This window comes from Streptopelia decaocto, assembly GCF_964273445.1.
Source record: "Streptopelia decaocto genome assembly, chromosome: 2".
NCBI lineage: Eukaryota > Metazoa > Chordata > Aves > Columbiformes > Columbidae > Streptopelia > Streptopelia decaocto.
The window spans coordinates 41,640,415-41,659,964 of NC_138655.1; the positions used below are offsets into that span (position 1 = coordinate 41,640,415).

At 41.1% G+C, this 19,550-nt stretch overlaps 2 protein-coding genes across 4 annotated transcripts in view; one reads left to right on the top strand and one right to left on the bottom strand.

Annotated features, from left to right (window-relative positions):
• Window positions 1-339: 339 nt before the first annotated feature.
• On the bottom strand, window positions 340-10,926 carry MRPL15 (mitochondrial ribosomal protein L15). The gene is made up of 5 exons (XM_082046937.1): window positions 10,768-10,926; window positions 7,273-7,430; window positions 4,795-4,960; window positions 4,183-4,306; window positions 340-3,036 (listed from the first exon to the last, which is right to left on the bottom strand). The coding sequence occupies exons 1-5, from the start codon at window positions 10,864-10,866 to the stop codon at window positions 2,699-2,701; spliced, it is 885 nt and encodes a 294-aa protein (XP_081903063.1). The 5' UTR covers window positions 10,867-10,926; the 3' UTR covers window positions 340-2,698.
• Window positions 10,927-14,784: 3,858 nt separating this feature from the next.
• Window positions 14,785-19,550, top strand: part of LOC309435721 (transcription elongation factor A protein 1) — a 47,054-nt gene continuing 42,288 nt past the window's right edge. The window contains exons 1-3 of one of the 3 annotated variants that reach the window (XM_082044367.1): window positions 14,785-14,933; window positions 15,483-15,514; window positions 18,491-18,556. In XM_082044367.1, coding sequence (XP_081900493.1) covers window positions 14,865-14,933; window positions 15,483-15,514; window positions 18,491-18,556 — 167 coding nt within the window. In that variant the 5' untranslated portion in view covers window positions 14,785-14,864. Of the gene's footprint in view, window positions 14,934-15,095; window positions 15,114-15,482; window positions 15,515-18,490; window positions 18,557-19,550 lie in introns of those variants that run through there. The other 2 variants (XM_082044369.1, XM_082044368.1) reach the window with 2 other exon arrangements.

The following is a 19,550-nucleotide window of genomic DNA, read 5'->3' on the forward strand; positions in this document are numbered from 1 at the left end:
TCTTGCCCTCTCCAATTATAAGATGATAAAAGATCACCTTTATAAAGTAGAATGACCGGATTTGGTGGAACGTGGCTGTTTTGGCTCCAAGGTATTTGTAGCGTTATAGTATCAGAGCCAGGATACAGCTGCCTTGTGACTAAGACGTCGTTCACTGAATAAGCGCTATCCAATCCCTCGACGTCACCAGACATCTGTTTCCTGTTTTCATTCTTTCTTTCACTGTTATCATTTTATCCAAGTTACCCTTTCACCTGAAAACCATTTAGAAACCTACAGAAACCAACATGTGCACGCATGTATATATCAAAGAAGTTGATTTTGAAAAAAAAAAAAAAATTGCTGAGAGCAATTTGTTCATTTTAATGCAAAGAGCAGGAGTGGAAACAAAGTTGCCTTCCCCCTTCTTCTCCTCCCAAAAATACACAATGATACATAAACACTTTTGTCTTCTGGTCTTCACTAATATGACTAACTTCCTTCTTCGCTTCCAGTTAAGTAGCTTTCCTGTTGAGTACCACCACCTCCACAAAATACAATTGTGAATTGATTCATAAAAACAGAAACATTATGGCACAAATAAGGGAAGGCAATAAATACTCTTTCCCTCCTCCAACTCCTTCCCCAATGGAGGCAGTAGTATTGTAATAACAAAAAAAGAAAAAAAAAAAAGAAGTAAAAAAGTATTGCTTGTCATTTAAGTTTCCAAACCAACAATCATCAGGATGCAGAACAGGATACATCTAAAGTGAGAAAGTTATTTACTTCACATTCAAGTTAACACTAGCTATACTTTTTTTGGCATGCTGTATTATTCTTAATGTTCCAAAAAAGTGTTGTGTGCTGTATAAAATATGAATGTTAGTGCCACTAAAACCAAATTCCTGCTATTCATAATCCAATTTTATATTGGTGTTATTTTCCTATGTTTCACCTATACTTAAAGCACAAGTCAGGAGAATGACCGGTACTGATAGCATCTAACACACATTAAAAACAGACAATAGAAGCTGAAGAGTAAATTATCAAAAATTAGTGACTTTCCATTGTTAATCTTTGGATTTCAGATTATTTAATCATCATGAGAATAGAAAACTTGTTTTATTTTGTTTTGCGATTACAGATGCTCATATTAATTTACAAGGCAGTTTGTTGAGTGAAACAAATATCTGAGCTAGTTCACAAACACCAATGAAAACATTAATCTACTTCTTGTTATTCCCTGAAAGAAAAATAAGTTGTTGTTGTGGTTTTTTTCCTCCTTAAAGCACACAAGTGGAATACAGGTGTTATACAGGAGATTCTGGCACTCAAGGCAGCTTCCCCTAGGAGATGAGATGGTTTGGCAGCTACAGAAAACTATATATAGCATTTCCAAGGGCACATGAACATTGGAAAGCAAGACTTATTCTTGTGTTCTGGTCTTCCGGACTGTTTCCTGTACCATAATAACCAAATTATCCATATTTTAAAGCCAAATTCAGCTTCCATTAAGTTCATGTAATTATGAAACATCTCACTAACTTCTAAGGAGTCTGATCAAGTTCTGATGGATTAACTTAGTGTCCTCTCTCATCTTTTCATTTACCGCTTGGTTCATCATCCCAACACCCAATCCTAAACTTCCATATGAAACCTAGAATACTCCTGCATAGTAATAATACAGTATTCTGCAGAGACTGATGAAACAAATGTTTGTTGGAAAATAGTTTTCGTAGTTGTATCAAGTCGGTGTGATTAAAATAGTTTCCCATTAAAATAATTTGTTCATAACTTTTCATATCTATATTTGTTTGTCGATGGTCATGTATGCAATCTGAGATCAAGCTGAAAACTGAATCTTAATTGTGTACTTAATCACATTCCCATCCTTCACAATCTGTTGTCGCTGTCTAATATGCATTGACTCTGGATTCTACTATGCATTTTTTATTAATGGCTTTATATTTATGTCTGGACAAGTTTTAAATTCAGTTTGAATAATAAACAACATTTAAGATAGCCTTTTTTTTTGTAATTTAGATAGACAGTTCTTTTAAACTGCACACCCCGTCTTTCTCAATTCCACCTGCAGACAAAAATCAAGACCTCTCAAGCTCTAGTGATATTGATGGAAGTGGCAAAATCCAAAATGTCGCTATTGAATTGAAGAGGTTAATGAATTCTGCAGTACTTTGTTATTTCTGGCTCTTTTTAATTTCCCCCCTCCAAAAACAGATGGTCTACCTCTCAAAGGTATTCAGGATACCATTTTCTAAAACATAAATGATAATGATATGTAATATGATTGTAAAACCAATATGGGCTTCGTACAGCCACATTTCTGATTTTAAATTGAAGGGGGAAATATAAACTAATTATTAGGTCAAGTAACTCTTTGGAACCATTCTCTGAAATAAAGGCAACATCAAAACATTTTATCCGAAAAAAAGAAATGGCAAATCATCACAAGAGAAAGTGCCTGAACACACTCCTCATGTCAGATTCTACACTGTTTCCGAATGTTAGGACTTTTCATATACTGTATTGTGATAATAAAAAGAGTTGAGAGCTACACCAGAAGATTACATAAACAAAAAATGTATGTTTTGTCTAGTCTAACAGGAGTCTTGAACAAAACAAAACAAACACCAGTTAGTATCCATTATTTCATACCCAGATGTTTCCTGTGCACCTGCAGTTGTCTCTAGTCCTGAATTCATGAGCTATAGTATTTTAACAGCCTCTCATCAGTTGGTTTGAGAATTTTCTTGTCTGCCATGTTCACGATCCAGCCTGGAGCAAGACCAAAAAATATCTGTCTAGGATCCTTGCGTGCGCTTAACATTTTGAAGAGTTCATCCTTCGTTATGTCTGGTAAGACGTAGCCATATTTCTTGGCAAGTTCAAGCCTGGCTTCTGCAACCTTCGATGGATCTGCCAGGTATCCCCGATTCTTTGCATCTGTGTAGTAACGGACTAAATCTTCAGGTGGAAGCATTCTCTTTGGAATAGGCTGGCCACGCAGAAAAAATACTACTGGCTTAATTAAAATTTCTGTGGACAAACATGAAAGACAATTAGGTATTATGCTCCATAATACATATTTAAAGATATTAAGTAACACCTTATTTAGTGTTTTGTGCTAAATAAGTTATTAAACTCTTATTAAAAAGTACCATGCAAAAAAACAAATCTTAAGAATTTTCTTGTTCAGAATGAGATAGTGTTTTACAAATTTCACCTAAAAAAAACCAAACAACTCTGTTTAACTGATATTTATAGTGACAATCCAGATGAATCATTACTTCTAATACATTTAGAATGACTACTTTGGTAAGATACCATAACTAAGCTAAAAGACACCATTTATTTAAAGGAATGACTTCCAGGTAAAAAGCAATGCATTTGCATGGCTATTTACACAGTGTACCAACAAATGTTAGTATTTTAAATAAAGAATTGATGGCATGTGTATCTATTTCATCATTTGTGAGACTACCCTCTCAAGTTTTACTGAATTTGGCAAAAGACATTCTGGATCTTTTTAACCTTACTATTTTTATTATTTTCTGGATTGGAAAAAGAGAACTTGTATCACTCCAGAATAACATATTTTGCAACTAAAAAAGTCTGTTCCTCCTGTTCTCAGCCTCATTCACACATGAAAGCTCCATTATTGTCAATAAAAAACACATGAATGAATATTAGGCAGGATGCAGCCTCAAGCAAAGCAAAGCTTCATTCTTCAGTGAAAGTGTTCTGAAAACAATAGCCATTTTGACTAGAATGATTCTGAGCTTCCGTAACTTATTTCCTCACTTTAAGTGGAAAAATATTTTAAATTAAAAATATAAATATCCGCAGTTCTTTTAAAATCTATTTTTTTCCTGAATTTTCTCAAGGTTATTAAACACTTGGAAAAGTTGGAAGAAAAAAATTCAAATAAAGAGTCTTTATTAAGTTGGTAAATGACAATAACACTGGTAGGGCTAAACAAGTGAACAGTTTAAAAAATAAAGACTCCAAACTGAGGATGCATTACAGTTCAACATTTGTACAACAATGTGTTGTTGAAATTTTTAGAATAGAAGTGGATGATTTTACAGGAAGAACTATGTTTGAAACTTTGATTTGGATCATTTAATCTTTGCACAATCAAAACAACAACAAAAAAAGTCACAGATGAAAATAAATTCTTACCCAAACTCCTTGGATCATAGAATGATGTTGTAACAACACCTCCATTTTTTTCTATGGCTGCAATCGCTAATTCAGATGCCCTCTGAACTTCAATATTTACTTTTGCTGCAAAGATATCAGCACCCTGTAAATTTCAACACATATTAGAGTAAAATTAAAACAAGTGGTTTTGGACATAAATTTATTCTTCTCGGCAAAGCTGTAAGAAACATTAAATCCTGCAAAACATTATGATGTGTCTGTTCCCTGCACCAAGACAAGTAACCAAACTGTCCTCAGTGTGAATAAAAAAAGTTTGCCTGTCCAAGGTATTAATACATTTCTTTCAGTACATTCTAGGCTTCTGTTCTAAAATACTAGTTCAACCTCTTGTTATGTGTGACTTAACTACTACGTTTGTAGTCTCTCAGGTCTTAATACACCATCTTGGCTTTTTTTGCTAACACACAGTGCCCTCTTGTGGTGTTGTTACCACAAAAATCCAACAGCAAACTAATTTTAAATGGCAAAGATGCTTCCAACACAGAGGAAGGTCAATCTGGCAGCCTGGTATGGAAAATTGAAGACCCAAGGCTTTATATGCCTGAAGTAATAAATATCCTGTACGCATACCTCCTCCACCAGCTGGACACCATAATCCCTTTTGAGAGGTTGCACTGTTACACCTCTGGCATTAGTGAGCTGCGTTAAGTCAATTGGTTGTGTGGGATCAACTCTACCCAAATCAATCAGGTACTGCAGCCTCTGAAGACTGAGCGGTTGATACTGACGTCTGCAGCTGGGGAGAGAAAAATAAAATAAAACTCAAACAAAACAATGATAAATTTACAAAATTAAAGCTTTAATAGCAACTGGTTAACTGAGATACATCACAGTGTACTTCATTTTCTACCTACTCCTAAAAATACCAAGTGTTTAAAACACACTCACCTGTAAGTCAAAATTTTAAGTTTAATGCAAATACAATCCCTAGTTACAGCCCAAGACTCCATTATGCCTTCAGGTTTGCTCACACACCCCCACTCCAATATGATATTAATAATTTTGCTGTTGCTGAGCTAATTTTACTCCAGAATATCTCTCCACCTCCTGGCTGGCTTAAGGAATTAAAGAAAAAACAAAACAAAACAAAACAAAAAAAAAAAAAAAAAGAAAGAGTCAGCGTTTCTTGGTAAGCCAACAAGATTCTAAATAACTACCATCTTCAAAGTGAATCCAGCCTGGTAGCTTCACTTAAACATTCAGAAAATCTGTCAAAAAAAAATCCTCTCCTCCCATACAAATTTAGTCCAAGACTATCAGCCAAACTCTGTATATGCTGATGCATCACTTGCCTATCTCCAACAAGATTTTTTTTAGTCCACTACCACTCTACATCTCACAAGTATTGAATGGAGTCTTCCTCAAAATACCACCAGGGGAGAGAAACTTTGAGAAAATATGCATTAAGCTGTATCCCCAAAGGAAACTAGAATATTTTGTCAATAGACATCAGCTTCAGCAGAACCCACTTTTGCATTTTATAAAGTTCAAGCTTTACTATGCGAGCCAATCCACACTGTTCAGCACGCTCCCATCCTGTCATGATAGTGTTGCTCAAGTGCAGTTACAGTGTTCACTAGAAAAACATTTACAATGGCCTGCCATTGAAATTTTGCCCATAACATTGAAAAGAAATTACAGAGTAGTTTTTTTGTTCCCACATGCTGTCAGATGCAGTTAAAAACAGCAAGACCCTATTTCTTGTCACTGTAGAAACTTGGAATTTTTTGCTGTTGATTCTTCACAAACATGTGACCGCTGTTGACGTAACCTCAGTGTCTGCATTCTGCAGTGTTTCCTTCGTAGGATCTACACCATGTCTTCACCTATTGGAAGTACTCCTTTCAGAAGAAAATGACAGTACGTGGAAATACAGTTTGAATCATGCTTCAAAACTGGAAAGACTGACAGAGAAAAAACTTTCATCATCAGGACAGGTAAGTTATACTCCACGCATAAAGAATGGAAATTTAAAAATACACAGCTACTTGATGAAGTTATAACAGCAAATGGATGTTTAACAATTTTCAAATGAATTCACAAGTCCTTTCATTCTTGAACTGTCTGCGAGGTGTGGCATATTTTTCTTACTACTGCCTCGAACAACTTCTCTATCCATACAATGCTTTCATGACCATACCTAAAAGCAACCAGGGTGACCAAAGTAAAAAAAAAATGCTATCTTAAAAAACAAAACCAGCTTTAAACAATAACAAAACGAACCAACCAAACGTGTAATTGAGAATGTAGTGGAGGAAACTAATAAAAAACTGGCATACAGATCTCCAGCTAAGAACAGTGACTGGTTAGAAGAATAATTTTAAACATTAAAAAGCTGAAAGAGGGGCATGGCATAAACTAGAACATCATGTGAAGGGGATAGAAGTGTCAAACAAGGCAGAATGACTGAGGAGAACAATAGTCAAAGATGACTTAATGGCTTCATCCAATGGATTTTATATTAAAGAGCTTGTTAAGATCCCAAGTGGACCAGATAGGAGTGCAGATAAAACCCGCAGTTTTGCAGGGCTAAATAAATAAATAAATAAAATAAAATAAATTGTCATGAAGTAGAATTGCTTGGCTAGCAGTAGAGCAGGTAAATGAATGAAGCAAAGGGAGATCACAAAGCAAGGCTTTGGATTACACCTCCATGCCCAACATCCTCACTCGAGCCAATGGGACTGTTCCCAGTCATTTCAGCAGGTTATCTGCTGTGCAGACAGACTACAGGAGAAACAGATACGTGTGGAGGAGTGGTCTGAGAGAAGAAATACACTCAGCTGCAGCAGGAAGGGAGACTGCTATATATGAGGGGTTATGCAAAGAAATGGGCAAATAAGCAGAGCTGTAAACCAACAGAACATAATTCATTTTAAAAAATAATCTCACAAGAAATGGAAGATGCTGCTGGTAAGGGAGCTAACAATCAAGAGGAATGTCTCATTTTCAGTGAGGTCTGTTTTGGCATATTGCATTCCAGCTTCAGAAGAAAGACCAAGCAAAGCAGACAACAATTACTTTCTGACTAAACGTGAAGAAACTTACCTATGTCCCTCGTTAAACCCGTATTTTGGTATGGCCAAGTAAAATGGAGTTTGACCACCCTCAAAGCCTAATCGGGGGCGATTTCCTCTTTGTCTTTCTCCTTTATGACCTCGACCACACTTCCTGCCTCCATATCTTCCACGGCCACGTCTTTTCTCCTTGAAAACAATCAATGATACATTCAGGCAACTACTTTGGCAATAAGTATAAAACATAAGATTTCAGGGATCCAAACAACAAGCAAAATACTAATTCTTCAGGAAAAATAAAGTAATAGCTCTTTTATAAGGGGAAAACTTATCAGAAAAGCAGTTAATGTAATTTTTGCAGAGCACAGCTCTAGGTAGACACCACAAATAGTCTGAAACTTTACATGAACACATATTGCAACAAAATGAATACCAGTACCGAATCCTACACCTTACGCCCTGCGTTCTCCAAGTTAGGGAATTTTCCTGAATTACTATTGATATTTCCTGTATCACGAGAAAGTTGCTCAGTGCTCAGAAGTTTCCAAACGCTGACAATGAAAACAGGTAAAAAAAAAAAAAAATAAATAAAATCAATTCTAATTCAAGAGGCAGGGGAACAGGCTATATATACTATGCACATATGATTCTTTCATGGACAGACTTTCTAAAGTAACACTACAGTCATAAGTAGCAGTTCAGCAATCTTCTTGCACTCAGCTCCTATTTCTGCCAGCAGATGCACTTGCATAGCTAAATGGTGAATGGGATAAGCAAAGCTAAAACTTTTTTCTTTTTTAATTTAAAATCTAGGTCAGTTGCACCATTCAGTACAATTCATGGGTATGCAAATATCTATTGGATTACAAAACCAGCAGTAAGCAAAGGTGGAAATGAGCAACTCGGAGCCACTGCTACTAAATGAAACGGTGCCAGCTGACACTGACCTAATAAAGTTTTCTGTGTAAGGTGACTTTATTTAATTCATATACTGAAGAATCTGCAGCACTAAGGCTCACTTTGATTTCTTCACACTTTGTCAGGGATAAGACAGAGCCACAAGGTTCAGAATCCTTGCTGCTGTGCCACATGTGATAGAGCTCACTGTTCAGCTCCAGGAGGCACAGTCACATTGCTTTGATGGATCCATTTGATCTTACAAAGCTTTTCCCATTTAAACTAACATTCACTGGAGCATGAACGCATATGGAACGAGCAATGTCATGCTGCTGACTAGTCTCATATTTGCACACCACAATTCATACATTCGCTATTTTCCATCATGTTCCTTAATGTTAATCAGTCGGGCTGGGATACATGTAAAGCAACACAGTATAAACAGCATTTGTACTGCTTCTAAGCTAACTTTGGTTAAGTCACAGCATAGTCACTGTTGGATCAATAATAATGTACATAAATAATTACTAAAGAGACTACAGTAAGCCTCTTCAGCTTCTCATTTTATGTGTTCAGAGCTCAGATGGCCAAACTTCGAGCACCGCTAACCCTACAAACCACTCTGTGCAGTTAAACTGCAGTACAGAATACTCAGCAAAATGCAGGTCTGAAAACTGCTCATTACATCACGCTATTTGATTATCAGCCTAACACCACAAAGACATAACATTTGATGTTTTATGCTCTTTATTATGTCTGTAAGGTTTCCAAAGTTATGGAGCACTTAATGTGCATTGAAATATTAGTAGAAAAGTTCGTATGGACATATATCAGAAAAAAAATACATTAATATATTTGAAACATCATCTGACCTAAGATGCACAGCTTACCTGTATTAATATTAAACAGCGTAGCATTCAAGTGCGGTTTTATGCTAGACCAGACTATCCCTGCCACCAAAGGAAGCTGGCACACTAAGCTTCTTTACTCACAGTGCTTCCTGTGCTGACACAAGAAGTTGTGTGGCTCTGTGTTGGACAGGTCAGGGAATTAAAGTAGATGAAAACTAATTTTTGCCTAACTAGTTTTCAGCTGTTTTAGTTCCTTGCTTTGGCTCACCACACAACCTCCAGCAGCAGAGAGCACCTGGAAGCAAAGAGAGGACACTTCTGGTCCACCCACCCTTTCTGGCAGCTGCCTGTACACACACCAGATTACATCGTGACTCCAGTTAATACAAGTACACCCACAATATCTGGTCACAAATGGAGCGTAATCAGTACATTGACCAGATTTTACATTGTTAGAGGAGCCAATTAAAACCTTTTTTCCCACAACTTCTGTTTGTGAAGTCAAATGCTCTTAAACCTGCACTGCTTACTTGAGAACTTAATTAATCACAAAAAACGACTGTCAGGCACAAAAAAACCAAAACAAAACAGAGAAACAGAGCTGAGTTCACTTGTACGAACTCTAACTGAAGGTAAACAGTTAGCAGTAACATGAGCAAAAAATGCTAATTTCCTATACAGAGCTGCGGGTTACTTGCCAAAGACTCAGTGAGTGTAGACAAACCTCTACTTTCAAGATTTAAAAGAAAAAAAGTTTTCCTCAACCCAAAAGCCACCTTGAAAAATGAAGAGTCCTGAGACCAAACACTGTCAGGAAAGCATCAGTTCCAGTAAAACTCAAGTTTAAATTGTTTCATAACTTCTAGATGATAAACCTGAAAGCATTATTTTGGAGCCTGCATTGACTTGAAAAACCTTAGTAATCACCACTCCAGTCCTGCACAGTGCTGCTTCTTCTAGCTCTGCTTGACTCTGGCCAAGCTGGGTGTTCATGGCTTCAAGAGAAATAACTTGACAAGGGAACCCCAACAGCTGCAGAGGGGAGAAGAATTTCCACTTTCTTTTCTTGTCACAGGTTTATGAGGTTGCAACTATGCAGCACTCACCAGCTCCATATGCATCTCTAGGGAAACTTGACAATTGACAGGGAAGTGTTGTTTGGTGCTCCCTGTCAGTTCTCTAATTCTGTGACTTGAGCCCTTGAACCTCATCCCCCTGCTCACTGATACTTCCCACAAATCAGGTGGGTTTCTCCATGATTGCTCTTCTTTACTCCCCAATTACTTTACAACGAGACATGGGAGATAACATTCAGTTTTGTTTTTGAGAAAGCAACAGGGAAAATAAGTGCTGGCTGGTATCACATTCCTTTTCAAGCTTTTTTTTTAATCCTCCTTTTTCAAGTATATTACCCCATCTCATAAACATTTGGTATTCTATAGTTTTTATGGTTTCTGCTTGTCCCCCAGTGATGGTCCTGAGGTTTAGCTAGAGCCACTCCTCAGCCAGTTCTCTGTGGGGATGGGCACGCACACCGGCTACAAGACATAAAAACGGCACGAACAGGGCCAACACACACAACACTGCCACCCACTCCTCAGCCTTCCCACGCCTATTCCGGCCAGGCCGCTCTCCTGGGCCTGCCGCAGCGTCCTTAAAGACCTTCTGACAGCCCTCGAGGCAGCCGCCACCAGGGCCGGGCGTGCCCGCTGCCGAAGAGCCCTGCCGCGGGAGGGAAAGCGTGCCTACGAGCCGCCCGACGAGCTGCAGGCACTCACCCGCTTCTTGGAGCCTGGACTGGGCCTTAGGTTGGCCAGGCTGACTCTGGGCAGTGACCGCAGCAGCTCCAGGGCCTTGGTCCCGCCATTCCCACTCATGTCCGCTCGCCTCCCAAGGGCAGCAGCAAGGCTGGTCCGGGTGAACTGCTTTACGGCAGAACCGTAAACCACACCTCCCGCGCCTTCCCAACAGTGTCGCGCAGCCTCCACCGCCGCCGGCAGGGCGGGGCAGGGAGTCAGTCACCCGGTAGCGCCGGGGTGCGGGGTGACCCGAGCGAAGAACTGAATGAGGGAAGCTGCTGCTGAGAAGATACAGAGCAGAAAGGCCGGTTCTCGTTGTGAAAGTCACCCGGTCCCTCTCAGTGCCACATCCCACGCTCCGTCCTGAAACTGCTCTTTGAGCAAATTGTTCCTCTGGGTGGAATCTGCTGCAGGTCACGTCTGGGAGAAAAGGTCACACCACAGCTCTCCCTGTTCCAACAGAAAATGGGTGAAGTGGGAGAAGGCTCCAAAGAGACCATATTGCAGCCGTTCAGTACTTAAAAGGGACCTGTAAGAAAGATGGGGACACACTTTTTAGCAGGGCCTGTTGCGATAGGACAAGGGGTAATGGTTTTAAACTACAGGGCCCCATCCCTGGAGACATTCAAGGTCAGGCTGGACAGGGCTTTGAGCAACCTGATCTAGTTGAAGATGTCCCTGCTTATTGCAGGGGGGTTGGACTAGATGAGCTTTGAAGGTTCCTTCCAAGCCAAACTGTTCTACAATTCTATGAAATCAGTGAGTTTTAACATGAAATCTGACCCCCTTCACAAAATAAACACACAATGCAACAATACACATGAAATGCCATGACAAACATCTTACCTGAGTCCTGAAGGGAACGACCTATTAGAGAGCCGTGTAGGAAAAAGAGACCTGGGGGTCCTGGTGGACAGCAGGATGACCATCAGCCAGCACTGTGCCCTTGCGGCCAAGAAGGCATCCTGGGGTGTATTAGAAGGGGGGTTGTTAGTAGGTCGAGAGGGGTTCTCCTCCCCCTCTACTCTGCCCTGGTGAGACCACATCTGGAATATTGTGTCCACTTCTGGGCCCCTCAGTTCAAGGACAGGGAACTGCTGAAGAGAGCCCAGCACAGGGCAACAGAGATGATTAGGGGACTGGAGCATCTCCCTTATGAAGAAAGGCTGAGGGAGCTGGGGCTCTTTAGTTTGGAGGAGACTGAGGGCTGACCTTATTAATGTTTATAAATATGGAAAGGGTGAGTGTCACGAGGATGGAGCCAGGCTCTTCTCGGTGACAACCAGTGGTAAGACAAGGGGTAATGGGTTCAAACTGGAACACAGGAGGTTCCACTTAAACATGAGAAGAAACTTCTTATCAGTGAGGGTAACAGAACACTGGAACAGGCTGCCCAGGGGTGTTGTGGAGTCTCCTACTCTGGAGACATTCAAAACCCACCTGGACACACTCCTGTGTAGCCTCATCTAGGTGTTCCTGCTCTGGCAGGGGGATTGGACTAGATGATCTTTCGAGGTGCCTTCCAATCCCTTACATTCTGCGATTCTGTGATCTTAGCCACCAGCATGGGAAAAATACAGTTTAGAGCATGCTCTGCCTTGTAAAGCTGTCACTACTTTAAGCAGAACCTTGAAATTGGGTAGAAAAACATTACTCACATGATTGATATCTCACTGTAAAGGGACAGCCAGCTTACAAGTCTTTAAAAGCTCAGAAGCTCAGTTCCCTGAACATTTCTCTGTAACCCGCAGGACACTCCACACCAGCCCAGGCCGTCTCACTGCTCTGTGACTCATGAATCCCCTGTCCCTGCAGAGCTCATGTTTCTCCAGCAACCCTGAGCCATGCTGGCAGCAACCAGGAATCCAGGTAAGGTCATTCCAGACATATCGACTAAAAGATTTTAAAATGTTAGAATCATAGAATCAATTCAGTTGGAAGAGACCCTCAGGATCATTGCGTCCAACCATGACCTAACTCTAGCACTAAACCATGTCCCTAAGAACGTTATCTAAATGCCTTTAAACACTTCCAGGACCGGTGACTCTACCACTTCCCTGGGCAGCCTGTTCCAATGCCTGACAATGCTTTCCAGGAAGAATTTTTTCCTAATATCCAATCTAAACCTCCCCTGGTACAACTTGAGGCCATTTCCTTTTGTCCTATCACTTGCTACTTGGGAGGAGAGACCAACACCCTCCACACTACAACCTCCCTTCAGGTAGTTGTAGAGAGCAATAAGGTCTCTCCTCAGCCTCCTTTTCTCCAGGCTAAACAAGCTCTGGCTTGTTTAAACAGGCTCTTTTCTGTGCTAAACAGCAGACTTCTGACCTCCTAGGCTGGAGGTTCACCAGGAGGCCACTTCACAGAAGTGACATTTATGTGGTAAATAGCACGGTAGAGAGGGAAAACAAAACTTTGTTCATGTTCCAAAAGGATTTTCTGCAGCAAGAATCAGGTTCAGTGTACTTGATAAGCACCTAGCATAATCTGAAGTTCCTAATGTTTTAGGAATCTTTCATTCATAAACTGTATTTTCATAACAGATTTGAGTCAGGTACAGTACACGAGGCAAGAACACACACTAAAGGAGGGATAAATCAGAACACAAAAAGCTACCTGTGAAAATAACCCAATTTTGTCAATAACAGGGACCCCCAGCAGCAGTACTATGCATCAAAGCAGCCTAATAATCACAGCAAAAGAGAGTGCGTGTTTAATGTTACACCATTGGTGCAAAGACTTCTGCAATATATTTTATGCAGCCATGCTGATAAGAATATTAATGTTGTTGAGCAAAAGCTTTGTAGAAAAATGTCCCTGCTGCTTATGGAACACACCAGTGGGAAGGAAGGATGTGAAAGAAGGATAGTGTGCGTTCAGCTGCTGCTTGAGCTGCCAAAATAGCATCTATGTCAGCCAGATAGCACCCGGCAAATACAATGAGCAGATTGACTTTCTGGGAGGAAATATCTGACAAAGATGTATGGAATAGAAGACAAAGAACAAAGTATTTCATTTTGATAGAAATGTGTTTTCCATATTTATTCGGAGTCAGTCTAAATATTCGGAATGGACAGGACCGATCCAATAATTTCAATACAGAGTGCATGAATAGCCTAATACATTTCAAGATGAATAAGAATAATTGACTCTTTGGCTGTAAACCAAGAGATTTAATTTGGTGATGAAGGAAGGCATCTGATTTGCTGAGGACAAATGAGTTCTGTCTAACAATGCTGTTTGCTGTATATATGCTGGTTTTCCTGTTTCCTATTACTTGCTAATTTATATTTACCTATTTAAGAACACTGCAATTTCCCTTTTCCCCTAAGCCTTATAATACAGTATAAAAACGATTTTTACAGGAACACTCAAACCACAGACATGTACAAATTAGACTATAAAAGTGCAATATAATCTGACAGATGTATCGGGCTACTCGAAAGCGAGTTTTAAAACACTGGAAACCCGAATACAGGCGCAGCTTTGCAGAGCCTGACTTCCAAACAGCGTGCGCAGACTCGTCACTCTTCAACACACCGGGCTTCAAGCGGACTTTCCCAGAAGGGTTTCCCTACTAGGCGTTCGCTGCCGCCGCTACACCCGAAAGCTCTGCCGCACTTGACGCCGCCGCCGCCGCCTCCTCTCACACTCAGCGGGCCGGCCCGGGCAGACACGTCCAAGGCCGGGGGAGGAATCGCGGGTCGCTGCCCCGGCTCTAGGGAGGCCGCGTTAACGTTTCACGTCAGGTTCGCGGCCGGGCGGCAACGACTCCCCTCAGCCGCGCGACCGCCCGGCCGACACCTGTCCCGCCAACGCGGCGGTAGCCAATCAGCTCCAGGGAGGCTGCCCGGGAGCGAGGCGGGACCGCGCCTGGGGGAGCGGGTGGGCGCGGGGCTGTGGGCACCAGGCGCGCTCTCTCGCCCGCAGCTGCCGCAGCGCCCCCGGCTGCCGCCCGCTCGGCCGCGCCCCTCCCAGCCCGCCGCCCGCCTCACCCCGCCCTCCTGGCCCGGCGCCCGTCCCGCCTCCCCGCTCCTGGCCGCTGTCCCGCTGGCCGCCTTGCAGCCCGGTGTATGTGCGGCAACAACATGTCGGCACCGCTCCCCGCCATCGTTCCGGCCGCCAGGAAGGCGACGGCTGCCGTGAGTGCGGGCAGGGGTGCGAGCCGCGGGGAGGCGCCGGCGGGCAGGGGTCCGCCCTGGCGGGTGGCGGCCCCCGCCGCGCTTTGTTCTCTGCCGTGACCTCAGCCGCGGGTGGGGGGCGGCCGCAGCGGCCCCGCGGCCTGAAGGCGACGCCGCGGTTACAGGCCCGGCGGTGAGGGGGTACGGCGGGGCGGCCCGGGCAGGCTGACAGGTCTCCCCTGTTACCTTACCGCAGGGCTCGGGGCCGGGATCCCGCTCCACTCGCGGCCGGAGTCAGCGCCGGCGGGGGAAGGTCACCGGTGTCGGCGGGGGCCCCGCGGCGCCGTGTGGCGGCCCAGGGCGGGCGCGCCCGCTGATGGCGGCGTGGAGGCCGGGGGGAGCGCCGGGTGGGAAGTGAACCAAGCGGAGTTTTCCTCAGAGAAAGTCGTGTCGTGCTTCGAACTCCGTGTGATTTTGCGTGGGCTCTGTGGTTCGTGGGTTGGGTGAGTTTATTGTTTAGTGATCTTAAACCACCGTGTTGTTGTGTTTTGTTTTTTTTTTTTCCTTTAGGTCATTTTCCTTCATGGACTGGGAGATACCGGGTACGTATTCTGATCTGTTGCATACTTAGTAGTTACTACCGTTTCAGATATAAGGCTGCATGTTTTAAAGGTATGGGCTGTTAAAAAGTTATTTAAGGTTCTTATTTTGCCCTTACTTGACTTTAGTGGCTAAAAACAGGTGAAACTTCATGTATGTTTGAATGATGGTGACAGCTATTTATTTAAAATTTCCCAGTGTAACTCTTCAAAAGCTTCTTCTTTCTTTTCTGTCACTTACCTAATTTGCTCTGAATGTGTTCACTCTTTTGTTCTTGAGTTGAACTTGGTGGAAAAATAACTCTGTGGGTTTCTGATCTTTCACTTCCCTGAGCGTGAGCTTCTTGTATTTCTTGTGCTTGTGTAAATCTGGACTTCTCTTTTTTCCAGACTTGCGGATTGCTGATTTGCTAGGAGCTGCAGTTAGGCCATGATTTCTTCTTCAGTATGCCACACATTAAAATCCAGGCTTAGTTACTCATCTGTGTGAACTCCTAAGTAGTCACCTAGTGTCTACAGGTTTCTTTCTCTGAAATATGGTCTTCAGACTCCAAAAAAACACCCCCAAACAATCTGTGAATTACCTTGTTTGCCTTGTTTGTGTCATTTCCACATTTGAGTAAAAACAGAAAGAGTAGGGAATTTCTGGGAGGCGTGTGTTTCACTTTAAAGCTTGTGTGTTTCGAGGTATAAGCATACATTCATTAAAACCATTGAATCAACAAGTTAGGAGTGTGTTGAAACTATTTTTGGTAGAAGACTTCAGAGGAATTGGTACTTAGATACTGAAAATAAGCATGAATGCTTTGTGTATTGTGCTCCATTATGAGTGCAATTATATAGGTTTTTTTTTTAGGAACTTAATTTTTTTTATGTGTAGTTTGAATGTTGCCTCTAGATTGCAACTTGCAATGTTTAAGACAAACTTTTTCTGGAGAACTTAAAAAAAAAAAAGGTAAGCTGTCAAATTTGAAACATGAGTAAGCTGGACATTTAATAAGTTAAAAGAGTGAAGTCTATGCACTTGCCAGTATTCTACAAGTGGAGATGTTTGCTTTCATTTGTTGTGCTGACCCACCACCTTGTTTGCATTGTCTGCTGGTTACACACAGCTGAGGCAGCAGGACTGCCTGTGTCTTGGCACCACATGTTCAGCAAATGATTGTAGAATCTTTGGAGTCTTTGGAATTTGAGTCCTTCCAAATCAAGTTGATGTTGGTTTTGGCAAAAAAAACAAACCACAAAGATTTGCTCTTTAACATAAATTGTATTTCTTATACAAATGTTACGCAGTTTCAAGGTTGCAAATGCACTGGGCACACTGGAAATATATGCATTAAGTTATAACACCTCTGCAAATACGGTGATTGAGCTGTATTTGTTCCTCTAGTTCACTGCAGATCAGATGAGCCTAAAACTGCCTTTGACATACTGCCAATTTTTTTTTTTTTTCAAAAAAACATAGGTCTGACGGGAAAAATAATTGTTTGAAGAGAACTAATTAACAATTTTATAATTTCATACAGTTTAAACTGACCTACTTCACATGATTTTTTTAAAATTACTTGGTTCAGTTCACCAGCTGTAATTTTCTTACTCTGAAAAATGTCTAATAGAGGTTATGTTCTTTTTCTTTCTTAGTTCCTATATAAATGGCACTTAACGATTGGTACATACTTGTCAAAATCTGAACAAAAGGTACAGCATAGAGGATTGTTCTGAAGAGTCTGCTTAAATGTGCATACAATATTGCTTTCCAAGTTTGTAAATTAATCTTTATAGTTGGCTAAAAAAAGTCTTATTTCTCCTTTAGATTTTTATTTGGCCTTCTATGATACTGCAAATATGCAAGAATTATCAACCACAATTTGTTAATGGTATATATTTTTATGGATTGGCAGGAAGTAGGCTGAGATATGCAGCCAGTGTTTCAAATGTCTGTGCTCTCTGCGTGTTTGAAATGTCTTTAACTTTAGGTAGCACACGTTAACTTTTCAGGGTGATATTAAAACTAAGCCAACATGCTTTTATGGCTTGCCTGGTGTTGGTCTGATTAGTTCTGCTGTGTCACTGACAAGTTTGTTACAGGTGCTTTCTGCTTAGCATCAGCTTCCTAGTGGATGAATTAGGAACACCGAATAATGAGAAAAATCGGGAAATACAGCTACTCTGGCATGTTTTTGAAAGCAAAGTGCAGGCACAGGCATTGGTTCTACACAGGTTCAGATTTGGGTGAAGCTCAGTTCATGTCTAGATGAGCCCTGGAGTGAGTCATTTGGAGCTGTTCATTTAAGTTAGGGTTTTCAGTTTTCTGGTTTGTGGGAAGCTTGATAGCTCATCTGCTGTGCAGATCTTGCGTTATTCTCTGCATTCATACAGCATGTGCTTGAGATTAAAAAACTCCCTGCAATCCAAAGCGGTGTTCATGACTGCCTGAATCTGAGAGCATTCACTCTGAGCCAGAGTTAATAGGTCTGATTGTTTAGGTTGGCTCCATGTGGATTTAGCTTGGATGTCAGTTTGCTTCTCTCCTGCATCAAGAAATTTGGTTCAGAAAAAGCAAAGCTGGTTGTGAAAGAAGCTGCTTTAACTCTACAGGAGCAGCAAAGCAGCCTGTGGGCCAGAGCTGTCTGGAAGCAGGATAACTGTGTTTGTGTGTTGTAGCCCCCAAGTTGATAAACTAGCCAGATGCTTTGCCTGGAGCCACAGTGGTATTTCTTCAGCTGTGCCGTGACTGTGATAGTTAAATTAGATAAAATGTCTCTGGCTATATACAACAAATATTCAGAGGCAGAACAAACCTTATAAGTTTAGTACTATATTCATAGCATACTGCAGTTAATGTAAAAATTTTCTACAAGTGTGTTTATATTGATTTAATTCAGCATATTTCACACTTGCGCTGTGCTGTTGCACCAACTTAGAAATAAGAGCTAAGCCAAAACATAAATGCAATTTAATATATTTTTTTGTTGGCAGGCATGGATGGTCAGAAGCACTTGCAGGTATCAAAAGCCCCCATGTGAAATACATTTGTCCACATGCGTAAGTTTGTAACTTTTCTTGTTTTACATTTTTCTGTAGAGTTATTTATTAAGACACTTGCACAGATGAAGTCAAATAGGATTTGGATGTCTCTGCATTTTGCTGTTATATTAAAAAGCACTCTAAAGTAATGTTGGTACTATTAAATGTTCTTCTATTTTAGGAACTGCCGTGTGTTTTACTTTATGGTAAAAGTGCATTTTTATTCATGTTTTGCCTTTGTTACTAATTCAGACTGAAAACATATTTGGAAAATGTTATGTGCAAAGTGAGATTGTTTTGACTTTGTTTTCACTGAGTTGAGTTGGTAGTTGCCTTTTTTTTTTCCCCCCCAACAGTCATTTATTAAAAGGAATATTTTTTAATATTTTACTGACCATCAAATATACTTCGCATTAGGTACATGTACTTCTTAAACTCAGGGGCATGTACAGTAGATGAAATTTCCCCGATACCTACAGCAAGTTTCAAATATTCACAGGATATTAATATTTTCAGCAAGTAATGCAATTTGAGCTGTCTGTGCAATTTGAGAAGTGAAATACTTCTAAACAGGGTCAGAAGTCAGTAAATAAAGCATTAAGATTTATTTAGTATTTACTTAATGATAGGAAAAACTAGTTAAGTATAATCTTAAATTATTTGAACACAAAATTGAGATTGTCTTTTGTTCCAGCAGTCTTGTGAGAAGTGGAGCAGGGATGACAGGGAGATAATAAGCAATGTTTTGGTGTATTACTGATTAGCCAGGCTGTGATTTATGTATTTCTTTTATCATGTGGGTGCACTTGCTGAACCATTCAGAAAGAGCTTAGCAATATCTGCTGTTCTCTTGGCTCTCCCTTTGTCTTCTTTCAGTCTTTCCCCACATAACTTCTATTCCTCGGTTTCAGTAGATTAAAACTATTGCCAGAAGTGATCCATGGCATAATCTCCTCCAGTTGCCTTGGTGTTGTCTGAAAAGCAGCCCAAGGGTGGGCATGAGCCCTGTGGT